This window comes from Lampetra planeri, chromosome 53 (assembly GCF_965212315.1).
Source record: "Lampetra planeri chromosome 53, kcLamPlan1.2.h2, whole genome shotgun sequence".
NCBI classification, from domain to species: domain Eukaryota; kingdom Metazoa; phylum Chordata; class Hyperoartia; order Petromyzontiformes; family Petromyzontidae; genus Lampetra; species Lampetra planeri.
Genome location: NC_136159.1, coordinates 8,858,589 through 8,880,077, shown reverse-complemented (window position 1 = coordinate 8,880,077; position 21,489 = coordinate 8,858,589). Strand labels below are relative to the sequence as shown.

At 51.4% G+C, this 21,489-nt stretch overlaps 1 protein-coding gene across 3 annotated transcripts in view; it reads right to left on the bottom strand.

Annotated features, from left to right (window-relative positions):
• LOC144734930 (uncharacterized) overlaps positions 1-21,489 on the bottom strand; it is a 36,133-nt gene that overhangs the window by 12,910 nt on the left and 1,734 nt on the right. For 2 of the 3 annotated variants that reach the window (XM_078617391.1, XM_078617392.1), the window contains exons 2-17: positions 20,123-20,330; positions 19,364-19,438; positions 17,951-18,105; positions 17,295-17,451; positions 16,103-16,342; positions 15,311-15,571; positions 14,550-14,644; positions 14,040-14,128; positions 13,190-13,357; positions 12,906-13,063; positions 11,013-11,113; positions 9,107-9,253; positions 7,538-7,672; positions 6,008-6,204; positions 974-1,114; positions 126-185 (exon numbers count right to left, since the gene is read on the bottom strand). In XM_078617391.1, the coding sequence (XP_078473517.1) occupies positions 126-185; positions 974-1,114; positions 6,008-6,204; positions 7,538-7,672; positions 9,107-9,253; positions 11,013-11,113; positions 12,906-13,063; positions 13,190-13,357; positions 14,040-14,128; positions 14,550-14,644; positions 15,311-15,571; positions 16,103-16,342; positions 17,295-17,451; positions 17,951-18,105; positions 19,364-19,438; positions 20,123-20,318 (2,375 nt within the window). In that variant the 5' untranslated portion in view covers positions 20,319-20,330. The remainder of the gene's footprint in view (positions 1-125; positions 186-973; positions 1,115-6,007; positions 6,205-7,537; positions 7,673-9,106; positions 9,254-11,012; positions 11,114-12,905; positions 13,064-13,189; positions 13,358-14,039; positions 14,129-14,549; positions 14,645-15,310; positions 15,572-16,102; positions 16,343-17,294; positions 17,452-17,950; positions 18,106-19,363; positions 19,439-20,122; positions 20,331-21,489) is intronic. The other variant, XM_078617393.1, reaches the window with a different exon arrangement.

Below are 21,489 nucleotides of genomic sequence, written 5' to 3'. Positions count from 1 at the left end.
TGTGCCGTGTGTAGTGTGGTGGGAAGCACAGCGTGGTGGGGACTGCAGCGCGGTGGGTTGCACGGTGTGATGCACAGTTCCGTGGGTTGCGCAGAACGGTGGGGGGGTGCTCAGTGCGGCCATACCTCATCTGCCATAGGAACGTCTTGTACATGTTGAAGCGCGGCTTGCGTGTTGTATGGACGCTGCACGCCACGGGGAGCGAGTTGCCGAGTTAAACACAAGCACGGCTGGAGTCACTACCCCCTCACGGCTGGGTCGCTACCCCCCTCACGGCTGGGCCGCTACCCCCCTCACGGCTGGGCCGCTACCCCCCTCACGGCTGGGTCGCTAGCCCCCTCACGGCTGGGTCGCTAGCCCCCTCACGGCTGGGTCGCTACCCCCCTCACGGCTGGGTCGCTACCCCCCTCACGGCTGGGTCGCTAACCACCTCACGGCTGGGTCGCTACCCCCCTCACGGCTGGGTCACTACCCCCCTCATGGGCAAGTGGAGCCAGAGTGAGGAGGGTCGGGGTCAGGGTTCCTGTAGCTTTGTTGGGGATAAGATTGGGGCAATGGGGTAGGATTCCCCTAGTGCCAGTTTAGGATTATTGTTGGAGTTTTGGTCCTTTTGAGGGGGTGGTAGCAGTTAGGGGTGAGGGTTAACTTTGGTATTGGGGTGCCTGGAAATTGAGTTGGGGTTAAGGTTGGGATTAGGCTCATGTAGAGCAAGGTAAGTATATTTATGAACACACAACTTCTGTAACCTAGGTTATCACGCAATATTCAGTTTTGTCTTGCATTTTCTACTGAACTGGTTTAATGTCTATGAAGAGGAAAAAGGTAAGGTTGGGCAAGAGTAAAAGTTGGGCTATGATCAGGGTTACGTTTGTGGTCTCTTGACAGTGGGTTTGGGGCACCCTGCAGTGCAGTGCTACGGTTATGGCCGCGGGTCAGGCCCTGCGGTGCGGCGAGCAGAAGCTGGTGCCCACACCTGATCATGTGCTCGGCGAAGGCACGGCTGCAGCTGGTGCTGTAGCGGCAGAAGGAGCAGTGCACGTAGGTGGGGAAGTGGCTCACAAAGTCCTTCACCTCCAGCCGGCACTCCACGCAGTGCTGGAAGCTGCCCTTGGGCCTGACGCACACACACACGCACACACAACAACAGCCGCAATTTGCCACCAAGCGGTATCACCTGTGCCAGGCCAAGGGCACTCCGAGGTCACGGGACAGACCCAAGTGCCATGGGTTGACTGAGATGACTGGCAGATGCACCAGCTGTGCCCCCTACTGTGCCAACTATCTGCATTTTAGCTGCAAAGCGCTCCACTCATTGTTGTGACCATCACTCCTTTGCCCTCCGTAGATGTTGGAGGGCGACTGCCTCCATCTGCCCAGTAGCGTGTTTCACGAGCCTCCTCTTGACAACACTGGTACCGGTCATTGGCAAGTATACTCAGCTCTACATCCTCCTGTACGACATCAGTCCATCTCTTCTCCACCCCATGCCATGCCCGTATAGCTCCCCTTTATCTGGCAAAACAAAAGCTGCTTGGGCATGCAGCTGGGCATGCGAGCTACATGACCCAGCCAACACAGCCTTGTTTGCTGGAGGAGCTCACTGATGGGACTGTGTCCAGAACTTTTAGGGATTTGTGAGCTTCTCACAAAATCCAGCCTGGTTAAACCCAGAATGGATCGTATGCAAGCCATCTAATCGCCGCAGATGTTCCATTAGGGGGGGCCCACATTTCACAAGCGTAGGGAAGAGAGAGTATAACTGTATAGCCGAGAAGACCCGAAGCTTTGTGTGGAGCGACACACCAGGTAGCTTCAACATAGCATTACGCAGCCGATGAAAAGATAATGCCACCTGACTGATTCGGAGTGAGACCACTACTGTCAATCTGGAGCTGCCCATAAGCACATTAACCCAGGTATAGAAACCTCTCCACTCTCCACAACTGCCCTGTTACCAACAGGGAGTTGAGGGTGTAGAGAGTTTGATGACACAAAATACCCAGGCAAGTGCTTAGTTTTGGTGGGACTGATGGTAATGACCCACCTCTTAGTAACACCCACCAGGTTCAGCAGCAGCAGCACCTCTACCTCCTTTTCCAAGTGAGCAGCAATCACCAGATCACCAGCAAGGAGCCATCCCTCAACCATGCCCGGGCATCGATCAGCCTCCCATTGTATCTGTACTCGATGGAAATTCGTCTGGTACAGTCATGGAAAGCTTCTCAAATGATGTGGTCGAAAGAAATGTAAAAAAAATGTAGGAGCCTGAAGACATCCCTTTCGCACCTCAATGGCTCGGACTCCTGGCCACGCAAATTTACCTGGGCCAGCCCACCATCATGAAAGTCTTTAATTATTGTGAGCAGATGATCTGGGACTCCAAAAGAATGGAGAACAATCAAGTGCCCTGACCTATTGATATTACCATAGGTCCTATTGGAATTCCCTAAACCTCTGCTGCAGCAGACAGAAAAAATATGGCATCTGTGCAGGACCGCCCTGGTCCGAGACCAAATCGGGGCTCCGCAAGCCTCTCCTCAGCTTGCCTGGCAAGGCGATACTGAATAATCCTTGCCAGGACCTTTATCGACACACTGAAGAGAGAGATGCCCCTGTAGTTGTTAAAATCTGTGTGGTCCCCCTTCTTAAAGAAAGGGACCACCAGAATATCCTTCCAATCTTGCAGAATACATCCTGTGGACCGGACGGTTGTGATGATGTCATGTAAGGAAGTCTGCACACAAATGCCACCCCCCCTAAGCAGTTCGCTTGGGAGGTAATCTCTCTCCGGCGCTTTACCTGGTTTCAAGCTCCAGATCGCCCTTCATACTTCCTCAAAAGATGGCACATGATCCAACCACTTAGAAGGAGTGGCTACTTCCTCCAATATTTGAAGCACAGCAGCACCAACAGGGTTAATCCCGATTTAAAGCTTTCGTGACTGCAGGGATTCATCTTCTTGGTTCTTTCGGTAAAGTCACGTAGAAGGGAAGTAATAAAATAATAAAAATAAAACATAATAAAATGAAATAATTCTCACGACGTTTCGGCTACAACGCAAGCAGCCGTCTTCAGGTGAAGAATGAGACACTACCAAGCTAGGAGCTTATATATAAACTGGGTTGGAGGTGGAAGAGCGCCTTAACAAAAAGAACCACTTAGAAGGAGTGGCTACACAATCCGCAAAGCCATCACTCCAACCATCAAGAAGGATCCTGTTGAGGAGCCTTTCAAGACCATCACCTTACCCTACATTGCTGGGGTCACAAAAAAGATCTCCAAAATCCTGATTAAACACAAGATCCAGGTCCGATTCAACACAGTACATAAAATCCGTGATCGGGTACCGTCTGTAAAAGATGTGGTTCCAGACATACAGTACCCTGGTGTCTACAAACTAAGTTGCCTCTGTGGTAGCAGTTACATTGGGGAAACCAAACGACATGTCTCGGACCGCATCTGTGAATATAAAGCTGACCTGAAACACGGTAGGACAAACACCTCAGCCGTGGCAGATCACTGTTACAACTCAGTGGGCTCACATGACATTGACTTCTCCAAGACAGAGGTTCTCTGCAAGCCATCTGGCTATCATGAGAGATTCGTTCATGAGGCGATCCACATATACAAACACAGAGACAATTTTAACCGAGAAGATGGATTCTGGCTTAGCAATCATTGGAAGGACGTAATAAACCATTTCGATACACATTAGGGTGGGTAGAATAATACAGAGTGTTATGTTGAAATGTATAAGGTATAGGGTGGTTTATAGTAATACAGTATATAATTTAATGTTGGGTTTATCTATGGCAGTATATAGTACGGTATATGCTCGTGTGATGTAAGAGAATAAAGTTTAGATGGAAGCATATTATATAATTTTTACGACGTAGAATTGTAATGTATTACTTGCTGTTAGTAACTCAGCTTATTGTAGAGTATAGGAAGTATACTGATGGTGCTATGCAGCTTATACTTTAGTTTTTTATGTAGTTTATACTTTAGTTTTCTACGTGGTTGTTTAGTAACTGCAGCTACATATCATTAACATTCCTTTCCTTTGTTAATGCTACTCCCTGCACCCCCCCTTGGTGCTGCTGATCCTGCATAATGCATGGGCATAATATGACTTTGAAACCCCCCCCGCCCACCTCCTACGCATTTGCCATGAATATGCTAAATTCCTCTTCATATGCACATTCTTTTTGTGAAGGCGCTCTTCCACCTCCAACCCAGTTTATATATAAGCTCCTAGCTTGGTAGTGTCTCATTCTTCACCTGAAGACGGCTGCTTGCGTTGTAGCCGAAACGTCGTGAGAATTATTTCATTTTATTATGTTTTATTTTTATTATTGTATTACTTCCCTTCTACGTGACTTTACCGAAAGAACCAAGAAGAAGAGGGTTAATCCCACCGTGCCCTTTGATAATGTTTTGAGTTTACGGGTTTCCCCTCCCCCAAGACATCATAGAAATGCTCAGAAAACCTGCAAACCTATTCTTGGGGGTCAAAGATAAGTGTGTTGCGCTGCAAGCTACTTTTTGATGGTCTTAAAGAATGCTTTGTTACTACTGTGGCAGCTTCCATTTCTTCAGTAAATCGAAGCCACTGTCTATGCTTTCAGCATCGCACGGCTCTCCGAATCTCCAATTGAAGGCTGTCCAGATGAGTGTGTGCAAAGGGCTGGTAACCACTTCACTTAGCACTAACTTATACCAATAGTTCAATTTAAGCTTGTGCTGGTGACCCCAGTGAGGAGGGGCGTCTATGATGCCTCCGGGCAAAACCCCAACTGGCGGACCCAGACTTTACTCCTCCCCTCGGGGTTTTTCAAGAAACACCAGGAAAACACTGAGGTTGGCCAGGTACAGTGTCCGAATGATCACTGCGGAAAAGAGGCTTCGACTCTTGTCGGGAGTTGAACCGATGCCGCTTGGACCTCTGTGGTATACAGGAGGTCCAGTGAGCTAGTTCTGGCTCCAGTCACCATGAGGGGTGGACAGTTCTCCAATCGGGGCAATAAACTACCAAACAAAAAAGAGTGGCACTCCTTTTGAACAAAATAATGAAGGGGGTGTGGGAGCATGGAGGCAAGGTGTGGGAAGCTACGAGTCCCAGGTTATTGTGGGCTCGCCTCCCTATCAACGGGAAGAGAGGGATGGTAGTGGCAGTGACTTCCACCCTCGCATAAGATGAACATCAGTGTAGGGATTCCTTCTATGACCTCCTGTCCCTGAGTGACTTTAATGCCTGAGTGGTTCATGATGTGGAGAACCTGGTCTGGAGTGATTGGAAGCCATGGGCCAGATCAGCTCAATAACAGTTGGTAGGAGGCTGCTAGACATCGGTGCAGCCCATGGACTTGTAATCACCAACACGCTGTTCCGGTATAGGCACATTCACACAACACCAATCATGGATGCACACGGAGGTCAAGCAAGAACATCTGATGGACTACATAGTTACAGAAAAGCTAACACGGGTCCACGTCCTTGACACCAGGACCTTACGGTAGAGCTGATCTCCCGAATGACTATCGTTTGTCATCTGTAAGATATGCCTATCATACTTTCACTGTGGTGGCAATCATCCATCAAGGACCCCAATCAAACCCTCAATGGCCTGGTCTCATTGATCTGATGAAGGTTACAAGGGAGAATCTCATCATCACTTGCAACCGGTGGCTGGCATTGCCCCCCCTCCTCCTGACGCCGAGAGAAAATGGGTGAGTTGCAAGACAGCGACTCATGCAACTGCTATGGCTGCATTGGGTACAAAGTCCAGACCTCCCCAGAAACCCTGGCTAACGGAGGAGGTGTTCCGGCAAGTTGAAAGTAAGTGGCAGGCCCACTCCCATTGTTTACACCATCCCATTTACAAGAGCGAAGAGGCTTACTTGCACACGCACGAACTGGCACACACACGCACTCGTACACCCACGCGCATGCACGCACACACACACACGAGAAATCCCAGACCCGTGTTTTTGCTCTCCCCCCCCACCTGCCACTGAAGCTGCTGGTAGGCCTCGCGGCGGGCACACTGCGTACGAGCGCCTGCTGCTGCTGCTGTTGCTGCTGCCCCCCGTAGGCCCCGTCTGTGGCGCGGGGAGACAGCAGCAGGCCCGAGGAGCTGCCCGGGCCCATGCTCTCATTGGCCGAGGCCAGCAGCTCGGTGGTGAGCGACGCACGGATCGTCACCTGCATGGACGTACGGGCAAGGGGGCAGCAAATGGGGAGGGTGGTAGAGGGGTCATGAAGGGGCCGCAGCTTGGAGCCTAATGGCTGCAATCGAGGCGGTAGTGTGGGCTTGTCGGTCTCTCCCAGCACAGGTTGTGCACCAGGTCAGTGTGCGCCACACACAAGGTTGGTAGAGACGGGTCGTGGTGCTAGTTTCACCAGCATCGGTTGTTTGTAAGCAAGCCTGCCTGCTGGTGAGGCACTGTGAGTCGAGCCAGCTCCAGTGTTATAGCTGGCGCTCACCATCAGCGCTGCTGAAATGATGATGCATTCACCCCCCAGGAGGGAGGTCGTAAGGCTGATAGGATTAGTAAAACTACACTTGTATTTGTTATGTGGTGGGACAGCTATGGGTAGGAGGCGTAGTGTCTGCGTGACTATGCTTTTAATTAGATTAGGATGTGCAATCGCATAATTGGCATGGGCATCTAACATGGAGCGAGGTAGAGTCGTTGGGTGCATGAGACCACGGCACCTAACGTTTTCAGCAGTTCCAATTTTTTTGTGGCCAACAACAGCATCTGTGGTGGTGGCTCTGCTCGTGGCCTGCAATCCAGCACTCAGGAGGCAGCAGCGAGAGTTGGTGGATCACGCAGAGACGTTGTGAAGCTCTCTTCCCGTGGGCATCAACAGCTTTTCCCCTCGCAGGCGTCAGCTTTCTCCGGGTGCTCCGGTTTCCTCCCAAATGTCAACAATTATTCAATTAGCCGATAACACCTTAATATACAGAGGACCGCAGAACTTGGGCAGTTGTCGGCACCGGGATATCTTGTAGCTGCCTTCCAACCCATTTGTGGGGTTCCTCCTCACGCCGCAGTCATCCTCTCTCTTCGAGAGCGAGCGACTCCTGTGCAGCGGCCGCTGCGCATTATAATGATTAAACAAAAAAAATGGAGAAGAGCAGAGCAAATCTAAACTATTTTTAGTTTACCAAGTAAGGCCCACTGAGCTATATAGCTCTTTTTCAGAAGTGACCTGGTCACAAATTATATCTCATTGAAGTGACTGACCACGACCTCCTGTATACCAGGCGAGGGAGTTAACATCTCACCGTGCCCTGCAGTAGTTGGCCGTGGTGAAGGCCCGTCTGCCGGCAGCAGAGCAAATGAGCAACAGCAGGTCGGCACCTTCACGTTGACCCCTCTCTTCCCGTGGTTTAACGAGATGAGTGGAATTTTCGCCGTCCTCGTTGGCGTCTCCCGACTACGAGCGCCAACAACACGGCTGGGCGGGCAATGCTGGATGAGTAGTGACGCATGGTCAGTGCCGCGGGGTGGCGTCCCGCACGGCTCACCTTGGTTCCTGGCGTGAGTCCGTAGAGCTGGCGGGGCTTGCGGTGCGTCTTGTGGTGGTTCGTCTTGTGGTCCATTTTGTCCTTCTTGCTCAGGAACTGCAGGCGGCACTTGCTGCAGCGGAACACGCCCTTGTTCTGTGACAGCAGCGGCGGCGATGGCGGCCACGCAGCGTTAGCTCAGCAAGCCAGCCGGACCGGCCGGCTTTGCGCAAACTTTCTCCCCACTATATTTTACGCAATCAAAGGATCCTTGAGTCCAATAATAATAGATAAAATCACTCAGGAAATTAATGCCACAGACTAGCGGGAAGCAGAAACTCAAATTCCGGAATAAAACGCTCTACAGGAACCTTATAGCCAGCCGGTGATGGGGCTACGCTGCACGTGGCCGCCTGTAACCCAGCACTGTTGGGCAGCAGCGAGGGTTGGTGGATCTCACATACATGTTGTCAAACTCCCTTCCCAAGGACGGGCGTCGACGAGGAGCAGTACCCTGCTTAGCAAAAAATGTGGACTCCACCTGAATAGATGGTTGCCACCTTGCAAGCGCGGGTTTTCTCCAGGTGCTCCAGTTTGCTCCCACATATAAACACTCATTAATTGTAACACCTTAATATACAGAGATCCACAGAGTTTGGGTAATTGTTGGTACCCAGCTCCTCACCGTGTGGCTGCTGTTGCCTTGCCACTCGTCTATGTCTCCTCATACTCTTAGACCTGACTTGTGCTCGCAGACACGATCAGAGATATGACGTTTCGTTTCCCCAATGTAACAATCACCACAGCTGCAACTCAGTTTATAGACTCCAGGGTATTGTAAGTCAGGAATGACATCTTTCAGAGATGGAATTAGATCACGGATTGTATGTACTGTACTGAATCGGACTTTGATCTTATGTTTGTTTAGAATTTTAGATATCTTTTTTGTCATGCCTGCTATGTATGGCAACGTGATAGTTTTGATCCGAGTTTCAAGTTGCTGTTTCTGTATGATGTATCCTCATGGCCTCTGAAGTCATCCTCTCTCTCTCACGAGATCAAGCAAATGCTGCGCGGTGGTGGCGCCGCGTTACATATTGACATTGTTGTTACATTTGAAGCATTGAAGCCATCGGGGGCCTACATAAACTCCTAAAAGCCTACACAGCGAGCGATCAAATGGTACGACAGTGACGCGTCGTGTTGGTGTATACGATCAACTCCTCTGACGCTCGTCTCCATCCCTAACCGTGGTGCTGAAATACAATAAAAACGGACTGCGAGCGAATTACCGGCCATGCAGATATTAACTAATTTAAAAAAAGGGGGGGGGCGTTTTACATGACGCTATACTAACCAATGGGAATACTCAATTCGTGGACCGCTTGCCAATGAATCGACAGAGTGATTAACCCTCCATGAATCAATAATCTGCCATGGCTGTCGGTTCGACTATGAGCAGAATACATACACCAGACAGCGCGACTCTGGGCTAATCGTTGATCGATGATTCCGTCTGTAGTCCAGTACGCCCTCACCCCCCCTTCACAGAGACAGAGCACACGGCAGGTATCTCTGTGGCGCACTGACCTGGTGGCGCATGAAGTGCTGCAGGTAGCCATTGGCACTCTTGATGACCTTGAGGCAGAAGGGGCACAGCAGGCTCTTGGTGTTCTCGTGCTCAGCACGGAAATGAGAGTCGACCTCGGCGTACACCGATGAGCGGAAGTTGCACACCTGGACACATCGTCACCACATGCATCGTCACCACCATCAGCACCATCACCGGACGCACCATCACCACCGCTACCATCGTCACCGCACCATCACCATCGTTACCATCATCACCATCGTCACCGCACGCACCGTCACCACCATGGTCATCGCCACCACCGTCACAACCACCATCACCACCAGTCACCACCACCGTTACCACCGTCGCCACCATTGCGACCGCCGCCACCACCATCACAGATATAAACTTTGCATTCCACCCTGCCTACGACTGGAAATCCCTAGAGCCACCATGCTCTCCATCTTCGACGACCGTGATGTCATTTATAAACCTGGTGTTGCCTCAGCGCTAAACATGTTCCATTGTCCCACTCCGCTTTGCCCTCCATGCCCCCTACAGAACGCTTAATCACTGTAAACTTTAATTAATCAGCTCCTCTCCTTGATCTATGCAGGGAACACCATTGGGCTATCTTCATCCTTAAAGTGGTTACAAAAAAAGTTTTGCTAAATATCTTTATGAATCATTTAATGAAGCTCCTCCCTGTTCCTGCTCAAGGCCCCCCTCCCTCCCCCATATAAAAACCCCCTCTGTGTCGCGACCCGTTCTCTGGGATAAGCGAGCGAGAATGTTTGGCATCAAAACCTCATCATCCTTGTCCTAACTTGACATCAAGTTCAAACCTCAAATTTCCATTCACATCCACTTGCAATAAATGGAAGAAAAAATAAATCTTACCAACCTTGGTGCTGTTTCACACCCAATCCTTTGTGTATGAGATGCATGGGATTCTTCAAGATAAAGATTCTGATGATCCTGATGCTACTCATCTCATTGTATTGTTGTGACGGTGTTGATGCACGACCTACACCTTGAAGAGTTGCTTATTAATTGTTTTCCAGGCAGACCTCCCTTAGCGCTTAAAATACGTTCCTGGAGAAGTGAGCGCTTATCTAATCGGTGCCAAAAGGGGTCGTCATACCATTATATATGTGGCGATGCGTTCCCGACAGCGCTATTTTTATCACGTGAGCAATATACGAGGGCTTCATTGGGGTATCGGTGAAAGCGCTAATAATAATACCGCGGGGAAAGTGTCTCTCTTAATTAGAAATAATTTAAAACATCAGTATTATGTCCTCTACTGATGAGTGAATTCCACTGTACTACAAGGCAGCGGTGGGGGAACTGCTTTTGTGCTCCCAGTCCGGTTTCGTTCTCAGAGAAGAGCTCCAAGACTCCGTGGTTTTAGCGATGACATCAGTTTAAATTTGTTTGGTGACCTTTCTTATAAATGGAGCCTGAGACTCTACCCTGGTCTCGTGACTTTTCATCTGGCTACATAAAAATACATCTTTTTTTTTCACACAATGCAATCGTGACTACGAATCGAAAGAAATAGGGCCTGATTAGCCGGGAGCGTGCGTCGCTCTAATTGGCGGAGCTAATGTTGGGGGTGGGTACATTCCTCAGACCAGCGCTGCTGCTGCGTGTTCTCATTTAGAGTAAAAAAATGAATCCAGGACAAGAAGTGCTGTAATGAACCGGTGTCCTACGGAGTCACGCTTAGCAAGGTGTGCCTGTACAATGACTTCAGCTGTAACCAGGTTCGTATCGTGTAACCAGGTCCCCCTCGAACACATGCATTCATTTCCCAATCGGTGTTCTTCACCTGTGCCACAATAAAACAGTCAACGTTACCCCCACCACGGCCACTACTGGCGCCGATGCCCCCTCCGTGGGACGATGGCGCGGCCTCACCTGGCACACGTAGGGCATCTCGCCGGGCTTGTGGTTCTCCTTCATGTGCTGCAGCAGCATCTGCTCGTGGTCAAAGTTCAGCTCGCAGATCTTGCACTTTGCTGTGGAGCGGACGGCAGAGGCACAATCCCAAATGGAGCACGGCTCGCAAACCCACCCATAGGTTCGTCCACTCAGACTTCCACCTTCCCCAGAAATGCGTCAACCTGAGCCAAGGATAATCTATGGTTTTTGATTAACGTGCATTTGATATGAACATTTACCGTGGCGTGACGGTCAAAGCGAGTGCAAGCGCTGAAGGGACAGAACGGGATGAAGGATGCTACCAACGGTGGCAAGATGGGATGCCACAGCGGCAAGATGTTAACTACCTCGCCTGGTATACAGGAGGTCGTGGGTTCGATTCTGTATATTTGTAGTTTGAGTGTCTCTCTCCCCGTGATTGTGTGGATTTTTCTCCGGGTCCTCCTGTTTTTCCCTCCACATTTAGAAACATGCGTTCAGAGAATTTGGCTGCTATAAAGTTCTATGTGATATTCCACTTCATTAAGCTATCATTTGTGGCCAGTTCGCTTCTGAAACAGAGCTCCATAGCTCAGTGGGCTTTACCTGGTTAAATAAAACACTTAATAGTAATTTTTTTTTATAGTTTTATCAACTGCATAGCAGTCACAATGTGACCAATCAAGTCTGGCAAAAACCTTGACCATTGTGGATTTTCCCATCACGGATTTGACCATTCGCGACAAATTTTATCGAAGCACAGTTCGCCGATCGTGCGCCCTCGGCTCGGCCATTCGCAGTTGAGCGTGAGATTCGTGTACGCGTCGGAAGTGCACCGCTCGCAACGATGCTGCCGCAAATGAACACACAACGCCGTCTTGTTTCCACCCCGTCTCCCGTGCAGCCCATCATGGGTCCCAGTTCGCTACGTTCTCTCAGCGGCAAGTGAGGAGGCCGTGAGGTTTGGCCGCGCGATTTTTCTCTATCAGCGCCGTTATTGTTTTGCAATGGTCCGCGAAAAGAAACTTAAGTGGGAGTGAGTGTAGTGTGAAAGATAAATTACCAGAGAGGCTTGCATAAGTTAAGAGTGCTGCATCATTAAACTTATCTTTATTTGGAGGTTCACTTTTACATGTACAGTAAATTACTGTACACTACGTTCTTTTTTTTCAATCTATACATTTGTGAGTTATATTTAACACTTTAGAAAATATTAATCATATTTACATAAAAACATACTTCCTGTTTCAGGTTTGGTTTGATATATAGGGTTAATATAGGGTAACACGAAACAAAAGGAGGGGTGGGTGTCGTATCACGAACCTTCACCAAACACTGGTTTTCCCATTTGCCTTTGAGTTTGCGGATCGTGGATTTGGCGATTGCGGCCATTTTCAAGAACAGACATGGCAGTGGTAAAGAGACAAGGCAAAACAAATAATAAGGCTGGAGAGTGAGCAGGAGCCGGGTAAGCGAGAGGGTGAGTGAGCAAGCAGGTTAGTGAGCAAGATTGCGAGCAAGTGAAAAGGCAAGTGAGCGATAGTGTGAGTGAGTGAGCGAGAGTGTGTGAGAGGATGAGTGAGCGAGAGGATGAGTGAACAAGAGGGCGAGTGAGCGATGGTGAGTGAGCAGAAAGGCGAATGAGCAAGAGTGTGCGAGTGGGATGAGTGTGCGAGAGTGAGCGAGAAGGCGAGTGAGCGAGAGTGTGTGAGAGGATGAGTGAGTGAGAGGATGAGTGAGCGAGATGGTGAGTGAGCGAGAGGGCCAGTGAGCGGGATGGCGAGTGAGGAAAAGGATGAGTAAGCAAGAGGGCGAGCGAACGATAGTGAGCGAGAAGGCGAGAGTGAGAGGGTGCGAGAGGATGAGTGTGCGAGAGGGCGAGTTACTCACTGGGGGCGTCGCAGGCACTGTGGGCGCTCTCGATGTGGCACTGCAGTTGGAAGGGCGTGGGGAACTGGCGAAAGCAGTGCTGGCAGTTCGTGTGGCTGTCCCAGCTCTCGTTGCTCTGCCTCTCCAGCTCCATGTGGTGCTTCATGTGGTTCATGAACCTGCCGATCACCACCGCCGCCACCATCAGCCATACGCCCACCTCCCAGCGCCGCCGCCGCCGCAGTCACCGCCACCGCGATGAGGGCGTTTACCAGAGACAGAGTTCCGCGATGGTGCCCACGTACCGGATGTTGTTCTTGAGCACCTTGGCGCAGCTGTAGCACTTGAAGGGCGTCGTGATGATGATGTTGCTATCGAAGTGTTTGCGGGTGCCTTCGGCCCGCCCGTAGTAAAAGTCGTCCACCAGCATGATGAGCCTGCCCTCGGAGAACAGCAGTTTCTGCGGCGCCGGCCTGCACGCACGCGAAAGACGATTCCCCTACAGATTCAACAGACTCTTGGGGCCAGTCCTGCTTACGAGCAGCTATGAAGGCCAACATGGCACACGAGGTGGTGGTGTGGCCAGAACCACGCCGGACAGCCTTTATCTCCTCGAGTTGACTGAGGGATGGTCCACAAATGATTCAGATGAGCGAGAGTGTGAGTGAGCGAGATGGCGAGTGAGCGACAGTGAGTAGCAATTGAACCTGGGTCACTTGTGGTGTACTTCAGTGCACTAATCACTACACTTCTGCACACACAACCACTCACACCCATACAATCCCACATTCTAACAAAGACGCCCCATCTAGCCTGAACAGACTGTTGGGGTGTGTGTTATTAGCAAGCACCTATGAAAACTGTCAGAGCACGAGGGGGTGAGTGGCCAGCACCACGCCCGGCTGCCTTTGTCTCCCCAGTGGAGATGTTTACATACCGCACTAGGAACTAATTTGAGGTTGAGTCGACCTAGGGGAAGGCCCATGACCGATTCAGATAATCGTCACTGGTGTTGGCCATGAGCGGGAATCGAACAACAAAGAACACACACACACAAACGCACGCACTCACGGGGGAAACAACTGCCCTGTATTCTATCAGCCACCATCATGCTGTGAGCCATGGCCGTCCGCGATGCAGCCGAGGGCCCCTTACTTGATGGGCGGGAGCGCGGTGGGCTTGGGGAGCTGCATCCCGGGCACGTCGGGCCTCTCGGGGAGCAGCAGCTGCTCCGGGCAGCACACCTGCAGGGCGCGGACAAGACAGCAGGGTCATCCCGCTCATTGCCCTCATCGGAGCCCAACGCGGGCAATGAAGCAAACCGCACCTCACGATGGAATCGCAAACACGGCAAAAATGCCCTCCGCCTGCCTCGGGAGGCTCCCGTGATTTGGGATCAAAATGCATCAATACTGCTATCCCCTGGCCGTTACACCCCCCAACCTCAAAACACCTGGTATTCTCAATCTCCCATCCAATTACCAAGCACGAGCAACCCTGCCTAGCTTAAAATAAACATCAACATCGAGTGGTGGCACAAAAACTATCCCATGGACCGCTCAATCATGTACACACGCGCAAACGCACACTTGCGTGTATGTATGTGTGCACGTATGCGTGCTTGTGCGAGTGTGTGAGTGAGCCACGACAGCGCTGTCACCGCACCTTCATGTGCCTCTTGAGCACGTCCAGCATGTTGAAGTGCAGGTTGCACTTGGGGCAGCCCTTGGGGATGGGCACTCTGTTGTCCATCTTGTCGTCTGCGGGAGGTGACACGGGAATGCACGTCGTCTCAGGCTCACCGCCACCGCGCTCCTCAAATTGAGCCGACCCTAACCCCGTGGGCGGGATGTGACCAGCGAGGCCACTGCGATGGTCCGCTTATGAGATTTGGGCTCGACGACGCAGACAGAGGTAAACAAGAGCATAGAGAGCTGTAGGCGATGAAGGCCAGATGCGTGAGAGGAGAGCACGAGACTGGAGACGGGGAGGCATGACGCAAGCCATGCCTCCCCGTCTCCGCCAGCTGCCCAGCGCGCTCACCACTGGGGTCAGCGTAACGAGAGAACCCCGCACGAGTTGCTGCCAGTGATGAGTGGCACGTGACCTTAATGTTGCTGTTCCCCAAATGTTTTTGCTAATTCGGTGTCTGCAACGTTAGGATTTATTTGTTGCTGTTACTTCCGTTCTTTCACCAAGGCTCTCCGCCGGTCAATTCTGGTAAAAGGCTGAACATTTCTTATCCATGTCCACTAATAATAAAATGTAATTAAAACCGTGTATCGTGAACGTCGAGACAGCTGTATGACGTCAGGTGACCCGCCGACAAACGACGATTCTGCTACGTGGCCCACACGCAGATGATATCTGAAAAACCTTGCCGTTCTACACACAGAAGATACCAAGAGTGTCAGGGCTGAACCTACATTCGGAGGCGGGCGACGCAATCGAGAGGGCGGCGCCAGGGCCACCGGACGAGCCGATGCCTCCGCCGCCAGGGCCACCGAGTGCTGCGAGCCCATCGCCAGCCATTGACTTAACGGGGATGTTGGCGAGGCTGCCGTGCAGGCCGTAGCTCGCCTGCGTCACTACGGTGCGCAGGCGCTTGGGGTCGATGGGGATGGGTGCCGCCGACACGGACCCACGCTTCAGCGTGAGGCGTGGCAGATGCCCCAGCGCGCTCACCACTGGGGAAGCAGCGACAGCCACAGCAAGCGGGTTGTTTTATTGTCCAGGAGAGCCACAAGGAGTCATAGGACTTTTTTTCAGGCACACGAGGGGGCAATGCTCTTTCCCCGTACAGATGTAAAAAGATGGCGATTAGTCCACTCGTTGTACTGCTTTCTCCTGGCAAGCCAGAGTATGTCAGCTCTTTGACAGCGAAGGGAAGGAAATTTTAAAATATTTGTGAATATGGCAAAATATATACCTAGCACCCAATGGTTAAATATTGTGAAATGACTCTCCAGCCTCCCGGTGCTACTGCTGAAGTAGTAATAAATCGGCACATTTGTTCACCACGTGACAACTTCATTGATTGGCTGCATCGGGTGGAGGAAGGTTAACGTCACACATTTTACTCTCGCTATCTTGACGCCCAAAATCCCTCGTGAATAAGCCCCGGTAGTGAGCGCGCAAGGGTGCGCTGCGTTGCGTGGCACAATGCCACAGGGCTATGATCCCCGCCGCCGCAGGTGGGGGGGGGGGGGGGGCCTCACCGGTTGACTGCATCCCCAGGTTGACCGGCGCGCCGGCCCCGGCGCCCACTGCAGGCGCGATCTGCATGGCAGAGGAGCCGGCAATAGCAGAGGAACTGGTAAAGAGCCCGCTGCCCTGCGACGGCATCACCTGCGGGAGCCCTGACTTGGGCGGCACCACGAAGCGTACCGGCACGGGGATGTTGAGCCTCTGGGACACGGGATTACCGGGCCGCGCCGCCTGCACCATGGAGCCGGGGACTGGGCGGCACACACGAGCACAACCACGCAACCGTACATACAATTGTCAACCGCACACCACATGCACAACCAACAACAACACCCACCATTTCCTACTTAGTGGCACCTGCGGCAGGCCATGTGCACTTGGAGGCCACGTGAAGTGTCGAAGGCTCGCTGACAGGTGATCTGAGTGCCATGGGTTGACTGACCCAGATGACTGGCAGATGCACCAGCTGTGCCTAACTACTGTGCCAACATGCTGCAATTTAGTTGCCCGGCTTAAGTGGCTTCATAATATCGAAAGGAAGACCGTTCCAGATGACCACAGAAGTGCATCTGAAAGCACGCGATGCAGTGACTGTCTTTGTTCGATGGTTAGTCAAAAGCCGCTGCAAAAATGACCGGAGTTTACGTGATGGTTTACGCTCCTTGACGAGATCAGCCACGTAATATGATCAGCAAGGTATTGTGTTTAATTTGTGGCAAGCACTTTGTGTGTAATAATATTAACCATTGTTATTGGTCGTGAGCGACCACACAATAACAAAGATCCCCTGTTTAGCCTTAACATACTGTTGGGGCACGTGCTGTTAGCAAGCACCTATGAAGGCCGGCATGGCACACGAGGAGGTGGGTGGCCAGCACCATGCCCGACCGCCTTTGTCTCCCCAATGGCGATGTTTACACACCACACAAGGTACTCATTTGAGGCTGAGTTGATCTAGGGGAGACCCAGGACCGGTTCAGATATTGGTATTGGCCGTGAGCGGGAATCAAACTCGGGTCGCTGGGTTTGTAGCGCAGCGCGATAACCCCTACACTACTGCTCTTTGAGCGACCACACACACACAACTACACACACAAACAACTCGTGTATCTCGCACTCTGGAGCTGGGTAATGGGAGGGAGATACGCGGACCGCCGCACGGGGCGACGGGGGACACAGGCCAGGCCGGCCACGGTCACTGACCCTGCACCATGGTGGGCATGCGCAGCCCTTGCTGCCCAGCGGCGCCGGCCATTACGGGCAGCTGGGTCCCTCCCTGCAGCTGGATCACGAAGCTGTTCCCGCCGTGGCCCTGGGCCTGTACCGTTGCGCCAGCCGCCATGCCGTTCAGGATGTAGCCCTGCGCGATCAACCGGCGACACAAACACCGTGCGGGCTCCTGAACCACTCGCCGTTTGCAGCAGCGGCAGCAGTAGCGTGTGGTGGCAACAGCTTGAGAGGAGGTACGCTCAACACGCTGCCTGACCCGGAGCACTGCGTGTTGATCCCAAGCGGCAGCGGACACTCTCCGGCAGACGTTGAGGGTTAGCTGCATCGTGGCAGCCTGCGACCTCGCGTGTTACATTTCACACAAACGTCCCGGACGTCTTTGGGGGGATGATCCATGATAGCGATGTCAACTGTGTTTTTTAATCCTCATTGGGGCTCCTCCGTGTACATTTTCCACATTTTGACAGAGACATAAATTGCTCCTGCATTTGTAAACTTTCAGCAGACTCTGTCCTCTCTCGCTGCTCTCCCCAACATCGAATGCATCCTCCTCCTTGCCCCACCCCGCTTACCCACACTCGCGCATTACGAAACGGAGCGCATGGCCACTCTGAAAATAGCTCACTCACTGGGGCCAGCAGGAAGGTGTTCTGTCCCTGGGCGATGGTCCCGGTGAGCGTGGGTACCGTCAGCACGTTCTGGCCCGTCGTGGACAGCATCCCAAACGTCAGCGGCGCCATGGGATTGGCTGGGGGTACCGGCAGACAGGCCGGCCCTGCCGGTGCTGCAGGACAAGCGAAAGAGGCAACGAACTTCAGCAACAACACTGCACCCACGAGACACCTCCAATTCAGTCCTAACCAGAAACAGGTCGCCAATTAGTTTGTTCGGTTAAACCTCGGGAGGAACACGAACAACTAGGAAGTGACCTGGATCACCAAAATTACAAAACTAAACAAAGTACATTCGTGAAAAAAAGGAATCGGTACAAAAACAACTGCGTCACATGAGACCAATTATAATAGAACACTTTTAAATTATAGACACAGGGTGACCACTGTACGAATACGTAAACAGACGAGGATATAGGAGTCAAACACAACTTGCGAGTGAAGTTTTCATAGAGAACCGGATGGCAATCATCTGGCATAACAGAGACAACAACCCTGGACAAAGAACCCAACCTAAGGCTGTTCCTGCATTGTGGATGCGTTTGCTGTGTGGGCCACTACAAATAGCCAACTGGTTCCACTGAGCAGTCACGACTGCTCGAGGCCGATTCACTTTGTGGAGTCACACCAACTCGGCACCTTCTGGAGTCACACTAAAGATGTGTGGAAAGAAGTGTCAGAGCAAGGGAAGAGACACCGGCACCTGTACAATGTGCCCGTCTGTTCTGTCCTATGGTTTAAATGTACACTGAAATCAAAAATTGTGGGTTTAGGGCAAGTAAGTCAGGCAGAACGGGCGGGCAATAAGCATCCTCTGCACACATTCTGTGAGCATGCGGGAATAGGCTAAATGTAAACAATAATAAAATACAATATAAAAATGTACTTATATATCCAGGACAGCCACACCGAGTCATAGGACTAGTCTTCAGGAGGGTTCTGCATTGGGTTTTAATTTTGAGATGTTTTCAGCAAATCAATAGTGAGTTGTGTTTATTATACACGTGGGAGGAAACCACAGATGGACACAGCTGGAGATTAGTCTACTTGCTGTATTGCCTTCTACCGGCGAGCCAGGGGCGAGCACCTCAACGTCCACGGGAAGGGAGTTTCACAACATTTGTGCAGTAATCGACCAATCCTCACCTCCAGAGTGCTGGATTACAGGCCACATGCATAGCCGCCACCACCACAGCGCTGAATTACAGGCCATGTGCATAGCCAGCACCACAGAGCTGGATTACAGGCTACGTGGATAGCCACCACCACAACGCAGATGGTGGCACTGATGTAGGAAGCACATTGCACCGGCTAGAGGACAACCAAGAAGACACCATCGGGGTTTATGACCGTGCCGTCCGTGAGACATACCGCCCAAAACACCGGAGGAGACAGCGGGCGCACTTGGAGCGGTGACGGAGATGGCTGGGGACCGCGCCGGAACACCTTCACCAAAGACAAAAACCCCCCGTATAGCCTTTAATGGACAGTTGGGGCAAGTACAGTTAGCGAGCACTTCTGAAGGCTGGCACAGCACGTGAGGGGATGGGTGGCCAGTACCACACCAGTCAACCTTTTTTCTCCTGAGTGCTGATGTTTACACATCAAACCAGATGCTTCTTTGAGGCTGAGTGGACCTAGCAGAGGCCCAGGACTGATTTAGACAACCGTTACTGGTATTGGCCACAAGTGGTTACTGGGTTCGTAGCGCAATGTGCTAACCACTTCACCACAGCTACCCACCACACACGCACAGGGTGCACCACAGGGTTATAGGGGTGACATATGGCGGCACTGCACAAGCCACCTAATTATAAAGCAAATCCCACTCAGCTGGCCACACGTGATAGCTCATCGAAGTGGTTTATACCATATGTGGGAATTTATAACAGGCAAACAACAAAAACACATGTTTCTAAATGTGGATGGAAAATTCACGCGACCACCACGGGGGAGAGAACATGCGGGCTCCAAATATACGAGTAACGTCAGAGATCAGGATCGAACCCACAAACTCTTCCACGGCAGGCGAGGGGGATAACATATCCTCACAACCGCGTTACCCCAAACGACCTGGACGCTGGTGCGGAATGAAGGGAGTCGTCGTCCCTACCCCTGCCCAACCATCACCTGCAGCGGCCGAGGTGCTGGGTACAGCGAGGATGGTGCGAGTCAGGGCCATTGGGGCCGGCAGGGGCGGGGTCGGCGTGGCCGGAGGGGACGTGGGCTCCACGCACTCCACCTCGTCGTCGTCATCGGGGGTTTCCACCTGCTGTTGCCATGGCTCCAGCTCCTCCTCCTCGCACTCCATAAAAAGCTCCGCCATTTTTCCTGCTCACTGGAATTTTGGGGGTGGGGGGGGTGGACACACAATTTAGAAACGTGCGTTTCGAATATTTGGTCGCGATACATTTGTACATGAGAAGCCATATTTGTGGGCTATCATTTGTGGCCAGGTGGTTTTTGAAAAAGAGCTATATAGTTCAGTGGGTCTTACCTATACTCTTTGGTTTATTCGGTAAAGTCACGTAGGTATAAGATAAAATAAATCACGACGTTTTGATTGCAACACAAGCGATCATCTCCAGGTGGGAAAACCACAGCAAAAACATTTTTTGCTGAAGTAGGAGAGAGAGTTGCCGTGGTAAGAGGTTATATAGGTAAGAAAGGGGGGAGGGGCAAGGGGGGGGGGGAGCGCTACGTGGACGCTAGGAGAGGGACGTGAGGCTGGGGGGGGGAGTGGGCGGGGCTGGAAGCCGAGAGTTAGGGTCTTACCTGGTAAAATAAAAAAAAATGCTTAGTTTAATCAGCTCCATTACGTTTAAACTAACAAGTCGGGAAAATGATCGCACGCGCAGCAGTTATGCAACACCCCGAGTATTCAATTGTCTTTGGAAAGATTGAATCGGCAGTGTACAAACCGACTGGCCGTCATGGCAACATGTGTTTCTATAGGAACCCGTTGTTTTTGCTGTGCCTCGGGTTTCATGGTTGGGCAACCATCTCATCAAACCCGGCCACTCTCAATGGGGTATGCATCCACAACAGCAACAAAACTTTGTACGACAGTGAAGCAGCTCACGTAGAATCATCTTTGCTAGGGTTAGTGCCGCCATCCCCTACAAAGAAGGGGCGGACAGAATGCATGAACGTCTTCAACCTTCAATGCTGAAAAGTGGTGAAAGTGAATACTCAGCGGCCAAAAGTAAAACATTCCCAACTAAAGCTCAATTGCTTGAAAAATCTACTGACAGTCGGATCTCCTATAAAAACATGTTGTTTTCATAACGTGACTTGGATATACGCGATGCATGTATTAGGGAACACATTTTTTTCTAACCGAATGTGAATTGGAACTTAGTCGCGCGAGTAGGAATAAGTGGTTGTACACAAGGCAGGACGCTGCTGAATGTTTCTAGATTCTATCCACAAGCTTCAGTCTTTGGTCAGCCTGCATACGCATCTCATGTGTTATCGCGGACTGTGCTTTATTATCA